Genomic DNA, 25,190 nt, shown 5'->3' with positions numbered 1-25,190 from the left:
CTGAACAAAATGTCCTTTAGAACCCAAGACCGCGGACACTTATGATGCTTCTTGTAAATTACCACCGAAAATTGTGCCCTGACTGCAGCCATCCAGGGCCTTTATGATTGTACTCCAGCCGGATTGCCAAACCTGCATGTGCCTCCAAAGCACCTGAGAATCACACTGAAGTATCAATTCTGGGGTTGATTCTGCTTCAAATGCCCAAAGATTCTGCTTCAGTGGTTTCAGTGCACTTGCATTTGAGAAATGATGGAAGAGGTTTTCGTGCAATTTGTTCCAGCACAGAATTGTCTTTTGGCCCAGGATTTACTCATCTGTTTACGGAAGTCTCTTTAGAAATGTGATACTTCGACATTCAATCTTGTAAATGTTGGATTAAAAATAAGAACAAAAGCCTGAGATAAGTATGGCTTCTGCATAGGGCTGGAGCCTGCAGAAGAAATACTGTAATGATCCTCTATTAAGGCCCCTCTTGGTGGCTCCTGCCTAGTAATTGGTTTTCCATCCACAGACTAGAAGGGGACAGGAGGTAAAGCCATGTAGACTTGATGGAGGAAGTATTGCCTTTATAATATTGTAAATGGTTGTCTTTCAAATCCAGGAAATAAATAAAATGGGATTTTCAGTGAAAGAATATAAAGGCCCCCTATCAGCATCATGTATTTTCATGAGGTGTGGTCCTGGATAAGCAAATAGAATGTATCTACTTAAGTGGGTAGATCTGTTTCTGCTGTTCAGAAACATAGACAAAGGCTTGTATTACTTTGTAGGAAAACATCAAGATACAAAATAATAAGATGAAGGTAGAACTCAGCATCTTCTTTCTAAAGAAGTTTCTTTTTTTCTCTTTCCATTTTTTCAGTTGGTGGTTTTAAATAGGCACAAACAAAACCTTAGGTTTTGATTGTTACAGTCTTAGGGCACTATGCCGTCCTAATCTTTATAGCTCTCTCTAATGTAAGGGCTATTTCATAATAAACTCTGAACAAATTGAATTAAAATTTAAATTATCATTTTAAAATGCATTGTGTGTTCCAGGTGAGCTATGCAAAATGAGATGCTCTGTTCTTGCTTTAGCAATTAGCAGGGCCTTGTTTTTAGAAGGTCTTTTTTTAAATGAAACTGTGTGTGTGTGTGTGTGTGTGTGTGTGTGTGTGTGTGTGTGTTTTAAAATGAAACTGAAGTCATTCTGATATTTAAATCAGTGATTACCAAACTAGGGTGAATATCAGAATTACCCGGAGAAGTATTTACAAGCAAAGACTTCTAATTCATGTCACAGAAATTCTGAAAGAATTAAGTGGGTAAGAGAGTCTTGATTTGACCAGCAGCCTAAGTGGTTCTGGAGGCAGGTGTGTCGCCCTCTTTGAAACCCTCAGGTGTAAACTATGTCCTCTGTGGTTGAAGACCTCTATGCAAGGAGACTCTTGTCTCCATTATGGATTTTGTATTACGTTCATAGAAAGTAGCTTGTAGGAGGTTGCCTGGGGGGCTCAGTCAGTTGAGCCTCTGACTTCAGCTCAGGTCACGATCTCGCGATCTGTGTGTTCGAGCCCGGATGGGGCTCTGTGCTGACAGCTCGGAGTCTGGAGCCTGCTTCGGATTCTGTATTTCCCCCTCTCTCTCTGTCCCTCCCCTGCTTGTGCTCTCTTTCGCACGCGTGCTCTCTCTCTTTCTCAACGATAAGTAAACATTAAAAAAAAGAAAGTAACTTTTTGGGATGAAAGAGGTTATCAAGGCTTTGAGAGTAGTTTTCCCAACTGAAATGGCTCTATGTAATAGTAGTTGACCTAATTTATCTTGGACTCTGGAATGAAGGAGAAAAATACAAGGAAGAAGAAAGGGTGGCAGCCAGAAGGGGCAGCTTATGGAGGTAGCCCACGTTACCTCTAGGTTGTTGGAAATTGTTGGTCTGGATCACTTATTGATACTTCACTATAAGGGGCTCTTGGGTGGCTCAGTTGTTAAGCTTTTGACTTCAGCTCAGGTCATGATTTCACGGCTCATGGGTTTGAGCCCCACATCAGGCCCTGTGCTGACAGCTTGGAGCCTGCTTCAGATTCTATGTCTCCTTCTGTTTCCCTCCCTCCCCGACTTGTGCTCTCTCTCTCTCTCTCTCTGTCCCTCATAAGTAAATAAATAAACATCTAGAGACAAACCAAAAAACTATACAAGTCTTTGGGCATCTGACTCTTGATCTCGGCTTGGGTCGTGATCACATGGTTCATGAGTTCGGGCCCTTTGTCAGAGCCTGCTTCGAATTCTTTCTCCTCCCTTTGCCCCTACCCCACTCATGCTCTCTCTCTTTCAAAATAAATAAATAAACAGTAAAAAAAAAAATCTACATAGTGTTTCCATTATAATCTTAAATCCCTGAGAAGCTGATAAAAATTAAAGAAACAGTTCTCTTCTTTTTTCCTAACATTAGAACATAAAGACAAAAATTGCTTTTCATAATGAATAAAATGCCAAGCCTCAGCTTTTTATGTAAGGATTCTATTTCTTGCTGTGTGGTGCTCTGACAAACATTTATATCAGTGCAGTCATCTGTTTACTGTGCTGTAGCTGGGATCACACACTGGTTTTAAGTTTTTGTCAGCCCCTCTTTAACCAAAAGTTAGAGTTTTGGTTGTTTGTTTGTTTGTGTTATATAAAAACTGAAGTTCCTCTGGGCTTCACTGTTCAAGAAATAAGTCAGGGTCTCAGGCAGGCTCTTCTCCATGAAACACCAATATTTGATCCATTATATCTCCTTTCTGTTCTCCCTGTTAATAAAGATGTGCTAACAGAAGACTGTATGATGCAGGGGGGTGGGGGTGGGGGGTTCCATGTGAAGTCCCCAAACAGTGTCTTGTGTATAGGCTCTGCTGTGGGGTTGCTGCAGGACACTGAACAAGTCACAGCCTCCGTTAGGCTGTTTCCCAACTGCAAAAAACGAGGGTAATACCCACTTCATAGAGATTGTGTTGGGATCAGCTAATCCTTATATGCAAATACTTTGAGAACTAGAAGACGCTGTACATGTTTAAGATAGTTTTAATACTATTGGATGTGGTTCATTAGTATACCAACAGAATTCTTGTATGGAAATCTGGAAATCTACGCCTGCTGCATAGTAAGCAGTTAGTACATGTTTGCTCAGTGGAAGGCAAACCTGTGCTCGATGAGAGAAAGCATGTTGGTTTGAAATAAAGGTGTTTGTTAAATGCTTTACAGAAAGAAACAGACCTTAGGTAAGAAATGAACCAAGTATTTATTTTGCAGAAGGTGTTATTTACTTCTTTTAAATGGGTGTACGAGTTAGAAGTTGTTGCTGACAGTCTTCCATGTTGAAATTCATTTTTTCTATCCTGATGAAGCTGTCTCTGCTAATAAGATAACTGTATTAATGGCACATTAAAAAGGTCAGAGAGACTTAATGACATTTCAGATTCACTTTATCGTTTATCCATGGTAACATGAGTTCTCACCTAAACTATATTCGTTGCAGTTGAATGTAAAATAAGAAAATGTAAGGCTGGCATCGCTTTTTAATGATGCTTCTGTGGCATAAGAGAGGAGGTGTGTTTAGTCATACATTCCTCACTATTTGATGGTATGCCATGAGCTATGTACTGAGGGGGTAGGGAGACACAAAAGCAGAATCTCCAGTTTGGACCCTTTAGCTACATACCTGGACAACTAGAAACCCAGCAGGTATCTTTGTAGGACCATAGAAAACTGTGTGGTTGCCTCAGGCCAAAACCAAAAGTATAAAACGGGAATATTTTCAGATTTTTAGGTGTTATTTTAATATCAGGTTAATTTTTTAAAACCCACAGAATCCATCCATTTGAAGAGCTAGGTGCAGGAGAAATAGCTACCCACAAGACACAGCCTGGTCCCCCAGGAGCTTCTGCTTTGCTGAGAAGACAGGCACGTGAACAGGCAGTTATCGGGCAGTATGGGGAGTATGTGGGATGGCAGTGTGAGCAGTATGTGGGAGCGCAGAGAGGGACCCGCCTGGCCTAGCAGTGGGCTGTGACAGGGCAGGTTTGTCAGAGGACGTGACATCCTCACCGGGACCGGAAGGGTCAGCGGGGGCTGGAGTTCAGCGACTTGTAAGAGTTGGTCCCAGAAGGTGAGGGGAGTTGACAGGCACTGCTCTCAGGACCTGGACACCAGAGAGAGTGAAGACTGTAGTGACAAGTGTGTGAGGACAGGGGAAAAGGAGAAGGGGCTGCCCTCTTGACCATACTCCAGCCTCAGTTCCGAACGGGTGCAAGAAGCCCCCATGTGACAGAGGGAAGCAGGGCAGCCGTGAGGAAGGCCTGTGGACCAAAGGGAGGGTAGGGTGCTGCCCTGCTTTCCCGTATGTACCTGGTTTGGGTTTGTGAGAAGCCTGGTTATACTCTTACTTTCCTGTCTTTAGATTCTTACGCAAATTTAAAAAATAACCCTACCGTAAATTGAGGTGCTTTGATTAGACCATTGGTTCTTTTAATACAGGAGAACTTTAAAAATAAAACACAAGAAGGTATGAGTCATTTGGACCTCTTTTCTGATTCACCATTCGGAAATAGGCTTGCTGTTTCTCTTCCCAGCTGCTGAAGCAACAAGTATTGAGTGGTACTGCTGCTGGGCCTTGGTCCCAGAATGCCTGGAAGGTCCTGGAACCTTCTACTCTGTTGTTACGGAGGAGCAAGGGGATGAGGGGACAAACCACCATCTACACAGTCCATGTAGCTGGGGTTGCCTTGTGGCTTTCTGCCCCAGCCCTGTGTCACAGGGGCCAGGTCCTGCTTCCAGTCACCCTGCCCTTGTCTGTAGATGATTTCCTTTTCTTCAGTGTCTTCTGTTTTTGTTCTGTATTTTGGTCTGTGTTACGGCCTTGATCCCTGTTGTTGCACTCATTCTTGTCCCTGAATAGATTTCCTTTGAATGGATATACGACAGTGTATGTATATGTCCATTTTATTGTAGATGGATATCTGGTTATCTCTGGTTTGGGGCTATTAAGAAGAGTTGTGAGCAATGTAATACATGTCTTTTGGTCAACATCTGTCTGCAGTGCTATTGGGTATGAACTCTGGAGTAGACTTGGTTGATCATCCGTGCATTTATTATTAGGCTTTCATGAAACTCCCTGCAGTTCTCCAAAGTGGCTTCATCAATTTACAGGAGTTTTTCGAAGTTCCAGTTTCTGCACATCCTCCCCCAACACTGATGTGATATTTTTCATTTTAGACATTTTAGCTGGAATCATTTTATAATTTTTTATATTACACATTTTTAATTCTACTTTAGTGTGACCCATATTCTTTAAAAAAAGTTTTTTGAATGTCTATTTATTTTGAGAGAGAGAGAGAGAGAGAGAGAGAGAGAAAGAGAGAGATCGTGCACAAGTGAAGGAGAGGCAGAGAGAGAGGGAGACACAGAATCCCACGCAGGCTCTAGGCTCTGAGTTGTCAGCACAGAGCCTGATGTGGGGCTTGAAGCCATGAACCATGAGATCATGATCTGAGCTGAAGTCTGACACTTACCTGACTGAGCCACCCAGGAGTCCCAATGTGATCCATATCCTTAACTCTGCAGAAAGTGTCATGTTCATTTACAACTTGAAGCCATTTGGTGGCCCTGCCTGGACTCTGTCTCCCATCTTTCCACTTATTTAAATTCTCCATAGATTCTAGGATGTCATTTAAAAAAATTTTTAATGTTTATTTATTTTTGAGAGAGAGACAGAGACAGAGCATTAGTGGGTAAGGAGCAAAGAGCAAGGGAGACACAGAATCCAAAGTAGGTTCCAGGCTCTGAGCTGTCAGCACAGAGCCTGACGCAGGGCTCGAACCCACGAACTGCAAGATCATGACCTAAGCTGAAGTCGGATGCTTAACCTACTGAGCCACCCAGGCCCCCTTAGGATGTCATTAATCCTTTGTTTTTCATTAATCTCTCATTTCTTAGAACTCCATTGAAATCGTACCTTTATATTTCACAATTACTCAGCCATGTAACGCGTGTTTGCATTCTTACTACCAATGCTGAATGTCCTCCTTTGGAGGGCAGGGGACTAGATCTTATTACCCTTTGGCACCTAGAGAAGTGCACAGAGTAATTAGTCAACATTTATTAGATTCCAGTGAGGATGTCCTGTCTATGGAGAAGGGTGGTACAGGAAGTGGCTTTCTTTGGCTAGTTCTGGAGAAGGTAATAGGTAGGAGAAGATCCTAATGATAATAACAAGCTGGTTATGCCTGAAAAAGGCCTGTTGTTACTGCTGGGGCACAGCAAGACCGTGGAGACCCTTTTGAAGCATCAGGGGTAATTCAAGAGTTGAAAATAGGGGACAGTGTAGGGACAGGTAAGACAGATCACCAAAACCTAGGGGCTAGAGGCACAGTCTGGGCAATGAGGGGTATCACTGTGGTGGTAGAGGTGGTTTATACTAAGGCAGGTATATCAACAGTGTTAGCCGGTGTCCTTCCCAGGAAGACTCTGTGTATACAGTAGACACAATGTCCTGTACTTATGAAACAATGGAAGGGCTTTTTTGGTGAATGAGAAAGAAAGATCCTTGGAGCAGTAACATTTTATATCAAACAAGCAAGGGCTGTATATTTGTGCTTGCGATGCATGATTTTTTCATCTGTACCTATCATAGACATCTTCCTAGGATAAGGAATTATGTTAGGCTCGTGTTATTTCTTAGCCAAAAAGGTTTTTTCGAAGGCAAAGAACAGATTCCAGGTATGTTTTTGCCCTTACAACACTCTCATGTTTTTCTTGGTGAAAATGAAGATTTACATTTTCAGGGCCACCCAGTTTCCTTTGGTGCCATTTGATACATGCCAGCTCCCCCAAAGCCTTTTCTTCCCTTTCACATATGTTTCCTGGCTTGGTGATGCAACTACATGACTAAATTGTTCAAGCTGAATCCCTGTGTATTCCATCCATTTTGTTGGCAAGATATTCTAGCGGCTTTCCTCCTGTTAGCAGCATTCGTGGTAGAAAATTGGTGAATAATTCATTTTGGTTTTGCTCCTGCTTTAAAAAAAGAACCCAGCAGGGCAGAGATATTCAACAGATTATTTCATTTTTAAAATTTTAGCAGAAATAAACAAGATGATTAGTTTAAAATGTAATTCATAGTCAGTGAGTTAAAAGACTTGAGGTGCTGATTACAGCTAGTTCAACTAGCCCCCTAAAATGTAATTAGCTTTTGGCATGATTTCAAATGGCTTCTTTACACTTAAATTTGCAAAAAATTTTCTTTCTTTTTTTTTTTTTTTAAATATATGAAATTTATTGTCAAATTGGTTTCCATACAACACCCAGTGCTCATCCCAAAAGGTGCCCTCCTCAATACCCATTACCCACCCTCTCCTCCCTCCCACCCCCCATCAACCCTCAGTTTGTTCTCAGTTTTTAACAGTCTCTTATGCTTTGGCTCTCTCCCACTCTAACCTCTTTTTTTTTTTTTTTTTTTCTTTTTTCGTCCCCCTCCCCCATGGGTTCCTGTTGAGTTTCTCAGGCTCCACATAAGAGTGAAACCATTTGGTGTCTGTCTTTCTCTGTATGGCTTATTTCACTTAGCATCACACTCTCCAGTTCCATCCACGTTGCTACAAAAGGCCATATTTCATTTTTTCTCATTGCCACGTAGTATTCCATTGTGTATATAAACCACAATTTCTTTATCCATTCATCAGTTGATGGACATTTAGGCTCTTTCCATAGTTTGGCTATTGTTGAGAGTGCTGCTATGAACATTGGGGTACAAGTGCCCCTATGCATCAGTACTCCTGTATCCCTTGGATAAATTCCTAGCAGTGCTATTGCTGGGTCATAGGGTAGGTCTATTTTTAATTTTCTGAGGAACCTCCACACTGCTTTCCAGAGTGGCTGCACCAATTTGCATTCCCACCAACAGTGCAAGAGGGTTCCCGTTTCTCCACATCCTCTCCAGCATCTAGAGTCTCCTGATTTGTTCATTTTGGCCACTCTGACTGGCGTGAGGTGATACCTGAGTGTGGTTTTGATTTGTATTTCCCTGATAAGGAGCGACGCTGAACATCTTTTCATGTGCCTGTTGGCCATCCGGATGTCTTCTTTAGAGAAGTGTCTATTCATGTTTTCTGCCCATTTCTTCACTGGGTTATTTGTTTTTCGGGTGTGGAGTTTGGTGAGCTCTTTATAGATTTTGGATACTAGCCCTTTGTCCGATATGTCATTTGCAAATATCTTTTCCCATTCCGTTGGTTGCCTTTTAGTTTTGTTGGTTGTTTCCTTTGCTGTGCAGAAGCTTTTTATCTTCATAAGGTCCCAGTAATTCACGTTTGCTTTTAATTCCCTTGCCTTTGGGGATGTGTCGAGTAAGAGATTGCTACGGCTGAGGTCAGAGAGGTCTTTTCCTGCTTTCTCCTCTAAGGTTTTGATGGTTTCCTGTCTCACATTCAGGTCCTTTATCCATTTTGAGTTTATTTTTGTGAATGGTGTGAGAAAGTGGTCTAGTTTCAACCTTCTGCATGTTGCTGTCCAGTTCTCCCAGCACTATTTGTTAAAGAGGCTGTCTTTTTTCCATTGGATGTTCTTTCCTGCTTTGTCGAAGATTAGTTGGCCATACGTTTGTGGGTCTAGTTCTGGGGTTTCTATTCTATTCCATTGGTCTATGTGTCTGTTTTTGTGCCAATACCATGCTGTCTTGATGATGACAGCTTTGTAGTAGAGGCCAAAGTCTGGGATTGTGATGCCTCCTGCTTTGGTCTTCTTCTTCAAAATTCCTTTGGCTATTCGGGGCCTTTTGTGGTTCCATATGAATTTTAGGATTGCTTGTTCTAGTTTCGAGAAGAATGCTGGTGCAATTTTGATTGGGATTGCATTGAATGTGTAGATAGCTTTGGGTAGTATTGACATTTTGACAATATTTATTTTTCCAATCCATGAGCAGGGAATGTCTTTCCATTTCTTTAAATCTTCTTCAATTTCCTTCATAAGTTTTCTATAGTTTTCAGCATACAGATCCTTTACATCTTTGGTTAGATTCATTCCTAGGTATTTTATGCTTCTTGGTGCAATTGTGAATGGGATCAGTTTCTTTATTTGTCTTTCTGTTGCTTCATTGTTAGTGTATAAGAATGCAACTGATTTCTGTACATTGATTTTGTATCCTGCAACTTTGCTGAATTCATGTATCAGTTCTAGCAGACTTTTGGTGGAGTCTATCGGATTTTCCATGTATAATATCATGTCATCTGCAAAAAGCGAAAGCTTGACTTCATCTTTGCCAATTTTGATGCCTTTGATTTCCTTTTGTTGTCTGATTGCTGATGCTAGAACTTCCAGCACTATGTTAAACAACAGCGGTGAGAGTGGGCATCCCTGTCGTGTTCCTGATCTCAGGGAAAAAGCTCTCAGTTTTTCCCCGTTGAGGATGATGTTAGCTGTGGGCTTTTCATAAATGGCTTTTATGATCTTTAAGTATGTTCCTTCTATCCCGACTCTCTCAAGGGTTTTTATTAAGAAAGGGTGCTGGATTTTGTCAAAGGCCTTTTCTGCATCGATTGACAGGATCATATGGTTCTTCTCTTTTTTTTTGTTAATGTGATGTATCACGTTGATTGATTTGCGAATGTTGAACCAGCCCTGCATCCCAGGAATGAATCCCACTTGATCATGGTGGATAATTCTTTTTATATGCCGTTGAATTCGATTTGCTAGTATCTTATTGAGAATTTTTGCATCCATATTCATCAGGGATATTGGCCGGCAGTTCTCTTTTTTTACTGGGTCTCTGTCTGGTTTAGGAATCAAAGTAATACTGGCTTCATAGAATGAGTCTGGAAGTTTTCCTTCCCTTTCTATTTCTTGGAATAGCTTGAGAAGGATAGGTATTATCTCTGCTTTAAACGTCTGGTAGAACTCCCCTGGGAAGCCATCTGGTCCTGGACTCTTATTTGTTGGGAGATTTTTGATAACCGATTCAATTTCTTCGCTGGTTATGGGTCTGTTCAAGCTTTCTATTTCCTCCTGATTGAGTTTTGGAAGAGTGTGGGTGTTCAGGAATTTGTCCATTTCTTCCAGGTTGTCCAATTTGTTGGCATATAATTTTTCATAGTATTCCCTGATAATTGTTTGTATCTCTGAGGGATTGTTTGTAATAATTCCATTTTCATTCATGATTTTATCTATTTGGGTCATCTCCCTTTTCTTTTTGAGAAGCCTGGCTAGAGGTTTGTCAATTTTGTTTATTTTTTCAAAAAACCAACTCTTGGTTTCGTTGATCTGCTCTACAGTTTTTTTAGACTCTATATTGTTTATTTCTGCTCTGATCTTTATTATTTCTCTTCTTCTGCTGGGTTTAGGCTGCCTTTGCTGTTCTGCTTCCATTTCCTTTAGGTGTGCTGTTAGATTTTGTATTTGGGATTTTTCTTGTTTCTTGAGATAGGCCTGGATTGCAATGTATTTTCCTCTCAGGACTGCCTTCGCTGCATCCCAAAGCGTTTGGATTGTTGTATTTTCATTTTCGTTTGTTTCCATATATTTTTTAATTTCTTCTCTAATTGCCTGGTTGACCCACTCATTCGTTAGTAGGGTGTTCTTTAACCTCCATGCTTTTGGAGGTTTTCCAGACTTTTTTCTGTGGTTGATTTCAAGGTTCATAGCATTGTGGTCTGAAAGTATGCATGGTATAATTTCAATTCTGGTAAACTTATGAAGGGCTGTTTTGTGACCCAATATATGATCTATCTTGGAGAATGTTCCATGTGCACTCGAGAAGAAAGTATATTCTGTTGCTTTGGGATGCAGAGTTCTAAATATATCTGTCAAGTCCATCTGATCCAATGTCTCATTCAGGGCCCTTGTTTCTTTATTGATCGTGTGTCTAGATGATCTATCCATTTCTGTAAGTGGGGTGTTAAAGTCCCCTGCAATTACCACATTCTTATCCATAAGGTTGCTTATGTTTATGAGTAGTTGTTTTATATATTTGGGGGCTCCGGTATTCGGCGCATAGACATTTATAATTGTTAGCTCTTCCTGATGGATAGACCCTGTAACTATTATATAATGTCCTTCTTCATCTCTTGTTACAGCCTTTAATTTAAAGTCTAGTTTGTCTGATATAAGTATGGCTACTCCAGCTTTCTTTTGGCTTCCAGTAGCATGATAAATAGTTCTCCATCCCCTCACTCTCAATCTAAAGGTGTCCTCAGGTCTAAAATGAGTCTCTTGTAGACAGCAAATAGATGGGTCTTGTTTTTTTATCCATTCTGATACCCTATGTCTTTTGGTTGGCGCATTTAATCCATTTACATTCAGTGTTATTATAGAAAGATACGGGTTTAGAGTCATTGTGATGTCTGTATGTTTTATGCTTGTAGTGATGTCTCTGGTACTTTGTCTCACAGGGTCCCCCTTAGGATCTCTTGTAGGGCTGGTTTAGTGGTGACAAATTCCTTCAGTTGTTGTTTGTTTGGGAAGACCTTTATCTCTCCTTCTATTCTAAATGACAGACTTGCTCGATAAAGGATTCTCGGCTGCATATTTTTTCTGTCTAGCACACTGAAAATCTCGTGCCAATTCTTTCTGGCCTGCCAAGTTTCAAAAAAGAGATCCGTCACGAGTCTTATAGGTCTCCCTTTATATGTGAGGGCACGTTTACCCCTTGCTGCTTTCATAATTTTCTCTTTATCCTTGTATTGTGCCAGTTTCACTATGATATGTCGTGCAGAAGATTGATTCAAGTTACGTCTGAAGGGAGTTCTCTGTGCCTCTTGGATTTCAATGGCTTTTTCTTTCCCCAGTTCAGGGAAGTTCTCAGCTATTATTTCTTCAAGTACCCCTTCAGCACCTTTCCCTCTCTCTTCCTCCTCTGGGATACCAATTATGCGTATATTATTTCTTTTTAGTGTATCACTTAGTTCTCTAATTTTCCCCTCATACTCCTGGATTTTTTTATCTCTCTTTTTCTCAGCTTCCTCTTTTTCCATAACTTTATCTTCTAGTTCACCTATTCTCTCCTCTGCCTCTTCAATCCGAGCCGTGGTGGTTTCCATTTTGTTTTGCATTTCATTTAAAGCGTTTTTCAGCTCCTCGTGACTGTTCCTTAGTCCCTTGATCTCTGTAGCAAGAGATTCTCTGCTGTCCTCTATACTGTTTTCAAGCCTGGCGATTAATTTTATGACTATTATTCTAAATTCACTTTCTGTTATATTATGTAAATCCTTTTTGATCAGCTCATTAGCTGTTGTTATTTCCTGGAGATTCTTCTGAGGGGAATTCTTCCGCTTGGTCATTTTGGATAGTCCCTGGCATGGTGAGGACCTGCAGGGCACTTCCCCTGTGCTGTGGTGTATAACTGGAGTTGGTGGGCGGGGCCGCACTCCGACCTGATGTCTGCCCCCAGCCCACCGCTGGGGCCACAGTCAGACTGGTGTGTGCCTTCTCTTCCCCTCTCCTAGGGGCGGGATTCACTGTGGGGTGTCGTGGCCCGTCTGGGCTACTTGCACACTGCCAGGCTTGTGATGCTGGGGATCTGGCGTATTAGCTGGGGTGGGTAGGCAAGGTGCACAGGGGCAGGAGGGGCCCTGTGGCAGCGGGAGGGAGTCAGATCCGTTGCCGGAGGTTTGGCTCCGCAGAAGCACAGAGTTGGGTGTTTGCGGGGAGCGAGGAAGTTCCCTGGCAGGAACTGGTTCTCTCTGGGATTTTGGCTGGGGGGTGGGCGGGGGAGATGGCGCTGGTGAGCGCCTTTGTTCCCCACCAAGCTGAGCTCTGTCGTCCGGGGGCTCAGCAGCTCTCCCTCCCTTTGTCCTCCAGCCTTCCCGCTTTCCAAGCAGAGCCGTTAACTTATGACCTCCCAGACGCTAAGTCGCACTTGCTGTCGGAACACAGTCCGTCACGCCCCTCCGCTTTTGCAAGCCAGCCTCCGGGGCTCTGCTTGGCCGGTGAGCCGCCCCTCCGCCCCGGCTCCCTCCCGCCAGTCCGTGGAGCGCTCACCGCCTCGCCGCCCTTCTACCCTCTTCCGTGGGCCTCTCGTCTGCGCTTGGGTCCGGCAACTCCATTCTGCTAATCCTCTGGCGGTTTTCTGGGTTATTTAGGCAGGTGTAGGTGGAATCTAAGTGATCAGCAGGACGCGTGGTGAGCCCAGCGTCCTCCTACGCCGCCATCTTCCCTCTGGTCCCCTGCAAAAAAATTTCTGACGCTGTTTCAGTATTTCAAATAGTTTTCAAAGAGTTTACTAGCAACATTGATCTGAATTCATACGCACTAGGTGATGTCTCTTGAGTTTCTGGAGACAATACATATGTATTAAAAGGGGTAAGTTAACAGTGTTGACCTTCCTAGTGTTATAGGAGGGTAAGTTGCTTTTAGGTTTGTGGTTTACTTTACTTTTTAAACGTATTTGGGTTGTAGCCTGTGTAAAAATATTAAAAAAAATTTTTTTTTTTCAACATTTTTATTTATTTTTGGGACAGAGAGAGACAGAGCATGAACGGGGGAGGGGCAGAGAGAGAGGGAGACACAGAATCGGAAACAGGCTCCAGGCTCTGAGCCATCAGCCCAGAGCCCGACGCGGGGCTCGAACTCACGGACCCCGAGATCGTGACCTGGCTGAAGTCGGACGCTTAACCGGCTGCGCCACCCAGGCGCCCCAAAAATATATTTTTTTTAAAAATCCAAGTTACAATACTGAGATTATAACTGAAAAAATATTATTTATTATTTCTTTTCTGTTACTATGGCATTGCAAGTCTAGAAAATATAAGAAACTGAAGACAACTTGCAGGGTAAGGCCAAAATGTGAACTTCAGAATTTAAATACAAATTTCCACATTAGCACTTACGGTTATTCCTTCAAGCTGCCGTTAGACATAAGAAAGTATTCTTGTTGCAATTCTGTTGCCTTTTTCCACGAGTTAAAAAATAGTTGTTATTATGGATAATATCAAATATGTACAAAAGTAGAGCAGAGGGCATAAAGAACCTCTACACACCCATTAACCAGTTTCAACAATCATAACTCATGGCCAATCTTGCTTTGTTCATACCCCCACCCTCTTCTGTGTCCTTGCCCCCAGTACTTCGTTTTGAAGCAAATCCCAGACATCATCTCATTTCCTATGGATATATTTTAGTATGGGTTTCTGAAAGGTAAGGATCCTTAAATTATATAACCACAATACCATTATCACACTTTAAAAATTAACAATGATTCTCTAGTATCATATTTCCAATCAATGCTTCAAGTTTTCCTGCTCATAAGTGGGTATTTTTAGTAATGGTTCGTTTGAGATAGCATCTAAACAATGTCTGCACTTTGTTTGATACATCTCTTATATCTCATTTAACTTTTTTTTTTAAATGTTTATTTTTGAAAGAGAGAGACACAAAACATGAGCAGAGGAGGGGCAGAGAGAGAGAGAGAGAGAGAGACAGAGACAGAATCCAAAGCAGGCTCCAGGCTCTGAACTGTCAGCACAGAGCCCAATGTGGGGCTCGAACTCATGAACCATGAGATGCGTGAACTGAGCCAAAGTCAGATGCTTAACTGACTAAGCCACCCAGAATCCCTCTTATGTCTCATTTAACTTACAGATGCCCTCTTCTTTCTTCCCTCCTTCCCCCCACCCCTGCCCCTACTACAATATATTTGTTGAAGAACCTGACATCATTTGTTTTGTGGAATGCCAACTTTCTGGATTTGTCACATTGCATCCCTGTGGCGTTATGTAACGTGTTCTGGTGTTCTTTGTATTTGATGTAAACTGGTAATAAAGGGCTTGCTCAAGTTTAATTTTCCTTCTTTTCTTTCTTTCTTTCTTTCTTTCTTTCTTTCTTTCTTTCTTTCTTTCTTATTTTTTTTTAGACAAGACTACTTCATAGGTAGTGACATATGTATTCATCAGGAGGACATCTGGATGTTAATCTCCCTCTCTATGATGTTAAAATTGGTTAGTCAGCTTTAGGCACCTCATTTATCCTGATCCATCCATTATGAAGTATCCTATCAGCTCGTCACCTAATAATTTTAGCAGCCATTTATAATCATTGCTGGTAATTATTATATCAAGAAGGAGAGATACCATTTTTAAAAGTAATTTTTAAGACCTGGAGAGTAACTGAATGACAAAATGTTGTGATTTTCCTAAGTTTGATGGTTCTGCCTTCTTTTTTAAAGCCAAGTCACAGAGAATCTTTCCAAAGTAAGAAGTAGATTGCATCAGCTTAGAAGCTCTGTGAAAAAACAAAGCCCAAAGTGACCCAATCATCCTCCTGTGGAGTTAGTATTCTCTCAGGAGACAGTTTCTCAGCCCCAAGCCTAAAAGGGATAAGGCAGTATTTTTGTTTTTATTTTCTTGGACTTCATCAAGCTTTCAGTGTATACTGCACGATTTGTACGTTAAAATTTTATTAAAAATACCAACAGAGAGGAAGGGGTTGGAAAACACCATTGAAATATCCCCACTCTTTCAACCCAGTTCTCTGTTGGGGTTTGAGTGTTGGGGCAATGAGTAAAGCCTGAGCTTTACTCACTTGAGCCTCACCTGGCTATCATTGATGACTTTTTTACTGCCAACTTTGGAGGGAAAGGAGGAAAGGGAAGAGGATGAGTTGGCAGGGTCTGAGAAGGCTGTTCCCAACCAGTAGCTACTTGCTGAGAGGAACTCAAGATGAAGTAATCCTCTACTTTGGAAGCTAATTTAGAAGTTATTTGAGCTAATCTCTTTGCTAATCTAAGAATCTCTCCAAGAGTTCAACAACTGACAGAAGACTTACCTTCACATTTTATACTGTTTCAGTGCTCATCTCATTCTGCTTCTTTAATTTTGTATATCTTGTTTTCACTACTGGATTATATATTTTGTGAAGACAAGGAATGTATCTAATTATTCTATTTAACCCTATTTAATATAGGGTGTCAAGCAGAAACACAGCGGTTAAAGCAGTGAAAATAGATTTTATTCAGTAACTGCTGACAGCAGGGGAGAGAGCTGAGTGCCATTCTCAGTTGTGCAGAGGTGATTGGGCATTTTAGAGGGAAAGTGAGAGAGCAGGGCAAGCTGGGACTCAGAAGAGGCCAAGAAGTGGAAAATTACAAAGGAATGGTCATTTAAGTGCATTTAGGCTGGCTGTGTCTGCTGGCTGGCAGTTATCCTCTTGCAGACACAGGGAGGCAGGCCCTCTCCTTCCTGATGATTGCATTTTAAAGGAATGGCTCTCAGGTCCTTGAGAAAGACTTGTGAGTTGTAGGAGATACGTATTCACAATTGTGAACCCTTTGGAGAAAATGATCTGAGACAGAGAGGTCAGAGGCCTTTCGTCAGGTATCGGCTAGAGCCAATAGTAAATTCTCCCGGTGGCATTGAGCTTTCTCAGGCCACGGTTCTAATGGGGGACAGGGGTCCTCCTCGGGATGAGCCTCATGTCGCTAGACGCCACGCTGGAGTTTGGTGTCTCCTGGTGCACAGGTTTGCGTGAAGTTTGTGGTTTGCTGAAAGTTCTGCAGTTCTCAAGGGTCTAGACCACCACTTAATGAGTTTGTGTTGACTGAACACATGTAAATAAATTCAGGTGTTTTTTTTTTTAATAAATTCACATTTATTTTTTTTATTTTTTTTTTTTTAACGTTTATTCATTTTTGAGACAGAGAGAGACAGAGCATGAACGGGGGAGGGTCAGAGAGAGGGAGACACAGAATCCGAAACAGGCTCCAGGCTCTGAGCTGTCAGCACAGAGCCCGACGCGTGGCTCAAACTCACCGACCGCGAGATTGTGACCTGAGCCGAAGTCGGCCGCTCAACCGAGACTGAGCCACCCAGGCGCCCCAATAAATTCACATTTAAATCAATTCCATTCCCTTTACCCTGAAAAGGAATGGGGTCAGTTGGAATGCTTTTCACCTTCTCTTAGTGCCTAGACACAGCCAGGAGACCGGAGCACCACCTGCGTTTGTTATTTTCCTTCCTTCCCTGGGTCTAACTGGCCGTTCTCCTTAGCAGGGATGATGGCTGTACTTCCCTTTTCTTGAAGCCTGGCACCTTCACTTATGAATAAGAGACTTCATCTCCCTACCATAGATATTCTGATTTTTTAAAAGAAATAATTCAGTATGGATCAATCTGTTATAAAGATGATGACATATTTTACTATCTACTGCAGTTTTCTGAGCACTTTAAAAAAGGACAGTTTAAATGTCTCTTATCCAGGGAATCATACGTAGCAGGACAGCATTTCTGTCGTAAACTTTCATCAGACTTCTCCTTTTTGGCGCTTATCTCAGGTTGTAATGTATTTATGTATATATGATAATTTTTAAATATATGTCATGGAAACTGTCTTTACTTGTTCACTTTTTAAAGACCAGCACCTACCACAGTGCCTAGCACTAGTAAATCTATTTAAAAATGATCTACTTAATGACTAAATGAACGGCCTTCCACCTTACTTTGTCTTTTTCTGTAAGACCCTGTTGACAGTATACAAATGCTGTTTAATTAAACCTTGGTAAATGAATGTTTGTGAAATCTTATGGACCCTGAGTCGTGTTTCAATGATTCTTCTTCTCTTTGTAGGTTCCTTACCTACTCCTACCTCTTGGCCTTCAACGTGTGGCTTCTGCTTGCACCTGTTACCCTGTGCTATGACTGGCAGGTGGGCAGTATTCCCCTGGTAGAGACCATATGGGACACACGGAACTTGGCCACCATCCTTCTGGCAGTTGTGATGACCTTACTGAGCCTTCATTGTTTAGCAGCCTTCAAGGTAATTTTCTTAAGATCCAGATGAACTCTCAGCATTTGAAGACAGACACTCTAAACTTACTTAGTATTGCCTCCCCCCACAGGGGTCTGGGTCTAAACTGAATCTACTCTTTTGTCTAAAAACCTGAAAAATTTAAATTTTTCTAGGTAAGTAATATGTGTCTTAAAGACCTTAGTAGACTTAACAGATCATGGCCACCTTAATTATATGATATCTTTTACTGTTCTACCAAGCCTGTAGAAATTGGATCTGAAATTTAATATTTGCAAACAAGAAACTTTTTTCCTGCTATAGTTGACTAATTTTTGAAGTAACTTGTTTGATTTCATGTAATGATAAATGAGATAATGATAATATATTCATAAGTGCTTAAAATATGGTTAAGATGCTACTCCCACTAATGACTGCCTGACTGCCTGAGTTGGTTGGGTGATTCTCACTTCAAAAAAAAATGATATAAAGCTGGAAAAAAAATTACCAAATGCAACCATTTCAAAAATGACCAAAGACAGCAAAGAACTTGAAAATGTTTACTTATGAAAAACTGCTACTGCATTGGATGAGATGCTTCTTGCCGAAGGGTCTTCCCATTCCCACCCCACTCTGTTACACACACACCCCCACCAGCTGGTGTGAAAGAAACCAGAAATTTACTGGTTAGAGGTGGCTGATTTGGTTTGGGAGCATAGCATAGCAGCAGAAAACTTAAGGGGGAGCTTTTGGAAACAAGAGAGCTATAGAAGGGCTGAGGTAATATACTCTGCATGCATTCGTGGCTGGCTGCTAAACAACGTGGGCCTCCCCAGGGAGCACAAGCAAAATTGAAAGCCTGGGGAGACTTATTTATTTGCTGCAAATTTGAATGAATTTTTTAACCCATACGCAGGTTGGTCAGCAGAGAGGGGAAGCTTCATTGGCCTGAGTTGTCACTGTATAACCTCTGTTGAAATCACTGTGTGATCAAAAAGCTGTGTAGGCACAAGAGAGATTCCCCCAGAGATTCGGGCAAAAGAAAAAATAAAAAACTGAGCAAAAATTTCAGCTCTCTGCAGAGGAAGTAGATTTTTCATTTTGAGTCTAGGCAAATTCATTATATATTAAAACAGTAAAACCAGCAGATTTCAGTCGAACAGAATGGAATATAGAGTCACTACAATGTATGACACACAATGCCTAGTTTTTTTTTTTATCAGATTCTGGACATGTAAAGGAGCAGGAGAGTGTGACTCAAACTCGGGGTGGGGGGTGCTGGGAATAGTAAGTAGAAAACAGAATAGAATTGAGAATCCAAAGGTAAGCTCACATTTACATGCTCTTGATTTTTTACAAAGTGACCAAGATAATTCAATGGGGAAAGAGTAGTCTTTTAAATAATAAGTACTGAAATAATGGAATATCAATAAGGAAAAAAAAATGTGACATTAACCCTTCCCTTATACTGTATACCTATGAATGAATTCTAAGTGGCTCGTGGTCTTAAACAAAAGAGTTAAATAATACCAAAAATTCTAAAAGGAAATAGGAGAAAAATCTTTGCAGACTGGGGTTAAGCAAAGATTTCTTAGGACACGTAAAGTACACACTATAAAAGAAAAAGATGAGAAATTGAACATCATTAGAATTAAAAATTTTGCTCGTCAAAAGATAATGTTAAGTCACTCGAAAGGCAAGTCACATTGGGAGAAAGTGTTGGCAAAACATATCTACCAAGGACTTGGATCTGGGATATTTAAAGAGCTCTTGAAATTTAGAAATAAGACAAATAACTCATTAAAAATAGGCAAAAGAGGGGCGCCTGGGTGGCGCAGTCGGTTAAGCGTCCGACTTCAGCCAGGTCACCATCTCGCGGCCCGTGAGTTCGAGCCCCGCGTCAGGCTCTGGGCTGATGGCTCAGAGCCTGGAGCCTGTTTCCGATTCTGTGTCTCCCTCTCTTTCTGCCCCTCCCCCGTTCATGCTCTGTCTCTCTCTGTCCCCCCAAAAATAAATAAACGTTGAAAAAAAAATTAAAAAATAAATAAAAATAGGCAAAAGATTCAGAATCTTCACAGAAAAAGGTATGCAAAGGTTAATAAACATACAGAAAGATGCCTAGCATTATTGGTCATTAGGGAAATGCTAATTAAAGCCACAAAAAGATACCACTGCATATCCACTAGAATGACTGCAATTAAAAAGATTTATGAGACTAAGTGTTGGCCAGAATGTGGGTCAACTGGAACCCTCATTCTGATGAGGAAAATGTTGGCAGTTTCTTAAAAAGTTAAATATGAAGCTAAGCAATTCTCCTCAAAGAAAGATAGAAAGAGGTCCATATGAGTCTTGTAAGTATTCATAATAGCTGAAAAATGGAAACAATCCAGTGGATCTCAAAATGTAAACGGGTAAACTTAATATAGTAAGTTATTCAGAAATGTAAAGGAATTTACTTATGCATATTATTTGCATATGCAAATAATTTACTTATGCATTAAAAAACATACGTGAACCTCAAACATATCTTAGTAAATAAAAGAAGCCAGACAGGAGTGCCTGGCTGGCTCAGTCTATGGAGCATGTGACTCTAGATCTTGGGGTTGTGTGTTTGAGCCCCACATCAGGTGCAGAGTTTACTTAAAAATAAAATAGTAAAAAAAGAAAAGTCAGACCTATAAAACTACTACTGTAAGATTCCGTTCATACAAAATGTCTGTCATTGTAATTCTACCTTTTCTAGAATTGCCTAGAAGTGCTAGAGAAGGCAGAATTATGACAAAATATGTGAGAATGGGAACTGAAAAGATGTGCAGAGGGGGATGTGGCTGTAAAAAGACTTAAGGGGACTTGCTAAGATACTGATTGCTTTTTATTTATTTTTTTTTTTAATTTTTTTTTCAACGTTTATTTATTTTTGGGACAGAGAGAGACAGAACATGAATGGGGGAGGGTCAGAGAGAGAGGGAGACACAGAATCGGAAACAGGCTCCAGGCTCTGAGCCATCAGCCCAGAGCCTGACGCGGGGCTCGAACTCACGGACCGCGAGATCGTGACCTAGCTGAAGTCGGACGCTTAACCGACTGCGCCACCCAGGCGCCCCCCGATTGCTTTTTAAAAATTTGATTGTGGTGGTAGTTGCTAAACGACCTATGTTCACCAAAACTCACCAAAATAAATATACATGCAAAATGGGTGAATTCTGTTGTATGTGGACTATATGTCAATAAAGCTATGTTTTTTAAAAAGATTAAAATGTTACAAACATCAAAAGCAGGAATGAATACAGGACTATTGAATATAAAACATAAACACATGATCCTGAAACTTTGATGAAAAATATGTTTGAATATTAAAACTTTTTTTATATTAAGGAGAAATTCACACAACACACAGTTAACCATTTTTAAGTGTATAATTTAGTGGTACTTAATGTATTCATCATGTTGTGTAACTATCAGTTCTCCCTAATTTCTTTTTTTTAAATAAGTTTGTTTATTTATTTTGAGAGAGACAGTGCGAGTGGGGGAGGGGCAGAAAGAGAGGGAGAGAGAGAGAATCCCAAACAGGCTCCACGCTGCCAGTGCAGAGCCCAACCCAGGGCTTGAACTCAAGAAACCTCGACCTCGGCTCATGACCTGAGCCAAAACCAAGAGTCAGACTCTCAACCAACTGAGCTACCCAGGTGCCTCCTGCTCTCTCTAATTTCAAAACGTTTTCATTACTTCACTAAAAGCACCAATTAGTCCTAACTCTCCCCTTCTTATCCCATGGTGAACTCTGATCTGCTTTCTGTCACAATGGATTGGCCCATTCTGGATATATCGTATAAAAAGAATTATACAATATGTGACCTTCACTTTGCATAGTATTTTGAAGTTCATCCAAGTTGCGGCATATACCAATACTTAGTTCCTTTTAATTGCTGAATAATATTCCATTGGCTATATATACACCACAAATTGTTTATCCATTCATCTGTTGATGGACATTCAGGTTGTTTTCACCTTTTGGCTATTATGAGTATTGCTATATTACAACATTTGTGTACAGGTTTCTGTGTGGACATTATGTCTTCATTTCTCTTAGATATGTACCTAAGAATGAAATTGCTAGGTCATATGGTAATTATGTACTTAACTTTTTGAGGAACTATTTTTCATAGTGGCTGCACCATTTAATTTCCTACCTGGATTAATGGAACAAATGGTTCCTACATATCCATGCTTGTTATTTTCCATTACTTTGTTTAAAGGCATCCTAGTAGGTAAGAAGAGATACATCTTTATGGTTTTGATTTGAATTTCTTTAATGGCCAATGATGAACATCTTTTCATGTGCTTATTGGCCATCTGTGTATCTTTGGAGATATATCTGTGCAAATCCTTTGCTTGTTTTTCACTTGGGTTGTCTTTTTGTTGTTGAGTTGTAAGAGTTCTTTATATATTTAGGATATTAAATCCCCAACAGCTAAATGATCTGCAAATATTTTCTCCCATTCTCTAGATTGTCTTTTCACAGTCTCAGTAGTGTCCTTTAAATTTTTTTTTTCAACGTTTTATTTTATTTTTGGGACAGAGAGAGACAGAGCATGAATGGGGGAGGGGCAGAGAGAGAGGGAGACACAGAATCGGAAACAGGCTCCAGGCTCTGAGCCATCAGCCCAGAGCCTGACGCGGGGCTCGAACTCCCGGACCGTGAGATTGTGACCTGGCTGAAGTCGGACGCTTAACCGACTGCGCCACCCAGGCGCCCCTCAGTAGTGTCCTTTAATGCACGCAAGTTTTTTTTTTTTTTTTAAATTTTTTTTTTCAACGTTTATTTATTTTTGGGACAGAGAGAGAGAGAGCATGAACGGGGGAGGGGCAGAGAGAGAGGGAGACACAGAATCGGAAACAGGCTCCAGGCTCTGAGCCATCAGCCCAGAGCCCGACGCGGGGCTCGAACTCACGGACCGCGAGATCGTGACCTGGCTGAAGTCGGACGCTCAACCGACTGCGCCACCCAGGCGCCCCTAATGCACGCAAGTTTTTAATAAAGTCCAATTTCTTTTCTTTTTTTCCTTCTCCCTCTCCCTTTCTCTCTCTCCCCTTCTTCCTCTCCCTCCCCCTTCTTCTTCTCCTTCTTCTTCTCCTCCTCCTCCTCCTTCTCCTCCTTCCCGTCCTTCTCTTCCTTCTCTTCCTTCTCCTTGTTACTGATTGCTTTTGTTCTCAAACCTAAGAATCCGTTGCCAAAGCTGAGGTCATGAAGATTTATGACTCTATTTAATATAAGAATTTTATAGTTTTAGCTCTTATATTTGGGTCCTTGATCCCTTTTGAGTTAATTTTTTTATATGTAGTGGGATGGGAATTGAGCTTCATTTTTTTTTTTTTTTTTGCTGGTAGCTATCCACTTATCTCTGCAAGAAACTCTTTTCCCCCCAAACACCTTACCTAAAGTAATCCACTTCCTAATCATTTTGTAAATCAAGTTGATAAAGCAAATATGGTATGAATAACTATCCTCAAGAAACTCTAGCATGCCAATTAGTTACATAAACTTGAGCTCAAATTTCACCTTCTTGGTAAGGCCTACCATATGTACTCTATTTAGAATGCAATCATATACCCTCCACTCTTCTCTCTTTTAACTTTTTTCTTCGCTATACTTCCAATTTCTAAAATGCTGTATAACTTTGTTATTTTATGTAACGTCTCTTTCCAACTCGAACGTAAGCCCCATGAGGACAGAGATTTTTTTTTCTCTTTTGTTCACTGCCACATTTCTAGCATCAAGAGCTTGCCACATCCAATATTTATCACCTAAATTTTCTTGTTTTTGCTCAGTATATATCATCTAAATGAATAAAACTATAAAGAGTTAGCAACTCTGTTCAATTATATTTTGGAATGCAGAACTTTTTTTTTAAAGGCTATAAAAGGACCACACACAATATGAGTATGAACTGTTTGGGGTCATGATGAGGTTTGTTTTATTAGAATCTGGCCTTAGCTCATAGTTTGACATGCCTGCCATATTGTTATTGATGTACAGGAGAAAATGTAGTAGAGCCCTGGCTTGGTGTGTCAGTAAGGGTTTTCTCCCAACTGATGAAAGGTAGTATTGAGTATTCGTAGGCTGTCATCTTGGTTAGGTGTATTAAATATGAACCTCCATGATGACAGTGGACCCCACACACAGGCGAACCTTGGCCCTCTCGAGAGTGTCTTTGATAACAAAATGAATGAATGGAAACTTCTTTGGAAGGCTATTAATCCTTTTCTTTCATGGAATTTGTTCCAAAATCCCTTTAATGCATCAGGAAAAAAAATTAGCAAAGCATTCCAGCTGTGGAAATAGTAAGACTCAGCTCTTTGATGGTGGCTTTCATCTTGAAAGTTCTTTGCAAACATTAACTGAAGCTTCTAGCAATTCTTGGAGGCCACTACACTTTGTACATTTTCTTCTTTCATAGTTCATACACAGAGGTTTAGCATCTAGCTCATATTTGTGCTCTGTTCTTGATCTGCTAACACACTAGAAAGTCTTAAAAGTCAAATTCTTATGCTGGTTAGTAAATAACCTCTTAAAATGGGGATAATGCTAGTTGTTCGATGTGGTGATCAGTTACTAAGGACATGATCTTCAGAGCTCTGACTCCCAAGACAATAAACAGTAGGATTAAGCTTTTATGAAAATAGAAGTCCTGTTTTATGGATGTTTTCCTGTGCTAAAAGAAAACAATGGATAAAATGTTTGTAATAATGGCAGCAAAAGAAACACGGCTTTTTCCATCCAGAGTATTCCCAAGTGATAGGTGTATTGCATCTCTATGTGGCGGGGGTTGAAATTATTTTCAGTGTCCTTAAATTTTGAGGTAGTGAGGCCATATAATATATTACTGGTGTGTGTGGCAGGGGCGGGGGAAACATTGGATAAAGAGGCCTAGACATTGAGTCCAGGAAATTGTGGGCATTTTTTTTGTTTGTTTGTTTAATTTTCACCTCTAATTCTCAATTGTACAACAGACACCCTGGCTTGTATTCAGGGAGAATATTTTCTTTTTTTTTTTTTTTTTTAACGTTTATTTATTTTTGAGACAAAGAGAGACAAAGCATGAACGGGGGAGGGTCAGAGAGAGGGAGACACAGAATCTGAAACAGGCTCCAGGCTCTGAGCGGTCAGCACAGAGCCCAATGCGGGGCTTGAACCCACAAACCGTGAGATTGTGACCTGAGCTGAAGTCGGACGCTTAGCCGACTGAGCCACCCAGGCGCCCCAGGGAGAATATTTTCTATTTAGCTTCACAACTTTAATTCTCTTAATGTTGATTGAGTGACTGTTAGTTAGTAGGATTAGAGCAGTAACAGAACGAAGATCTTGTCTATATAGAGATTATATTTAAATACTTAAAATATGTCACTCTTTGCTAGGTGTTGATAAGCATTCTGAATGAGGTCAGGGCTGGCGTCGCAGATAAAGTGACATT

At 40.8% G+C, this 25,190-nt stretch overlaps 1 protein-coding gene across 4 annotated transcripts in view; it reads left to right on the top strand.

The window, feature by feature from the left end:
* TMTC1 (transmembrane O-mannosyltransferase targeting cadherins 1) overlaps window positions 1-25,190 on the top strand; it is a 285,364-nt gene that overhangs the window by 136,684 nt on the left and 123,490 nt on the right. For all 4 annotated transcript variants that reach the window (XM_045462494.1, XM_045462496.1, XM_045462493.1 and 1 more), the window contains one exon: window positions 17,559-17,748. In XM_045462494.1, the coding sequence (XP_045318450.1) occupies window positions 17,559-17,748 (190 nt within the window). The remainder of the gene's footprint in view (window positions 1-17,558; window positions 17,749-25,190) is intronic.

This window comes from Leopardus geoffroyi, chromosome B4, assembly GCF_018350155.1.
Source record: "Leopardus geoffroyi isolate Oge1 chromosome B4, O.geoffroyi_Oge1_pat1.0, whole genome shotgun sequence".
NCBI lineage: Eukaryota > Metazoa > Chordata > Mammalia > Carnivora > Felidae > Leopardus > Leopardus geoffroyi.
The sequence above is the reverse complement of the archived record's forward strand: the minus strand, read 5'-3'. Positions and strand labels throughout refer to the sequence as shown.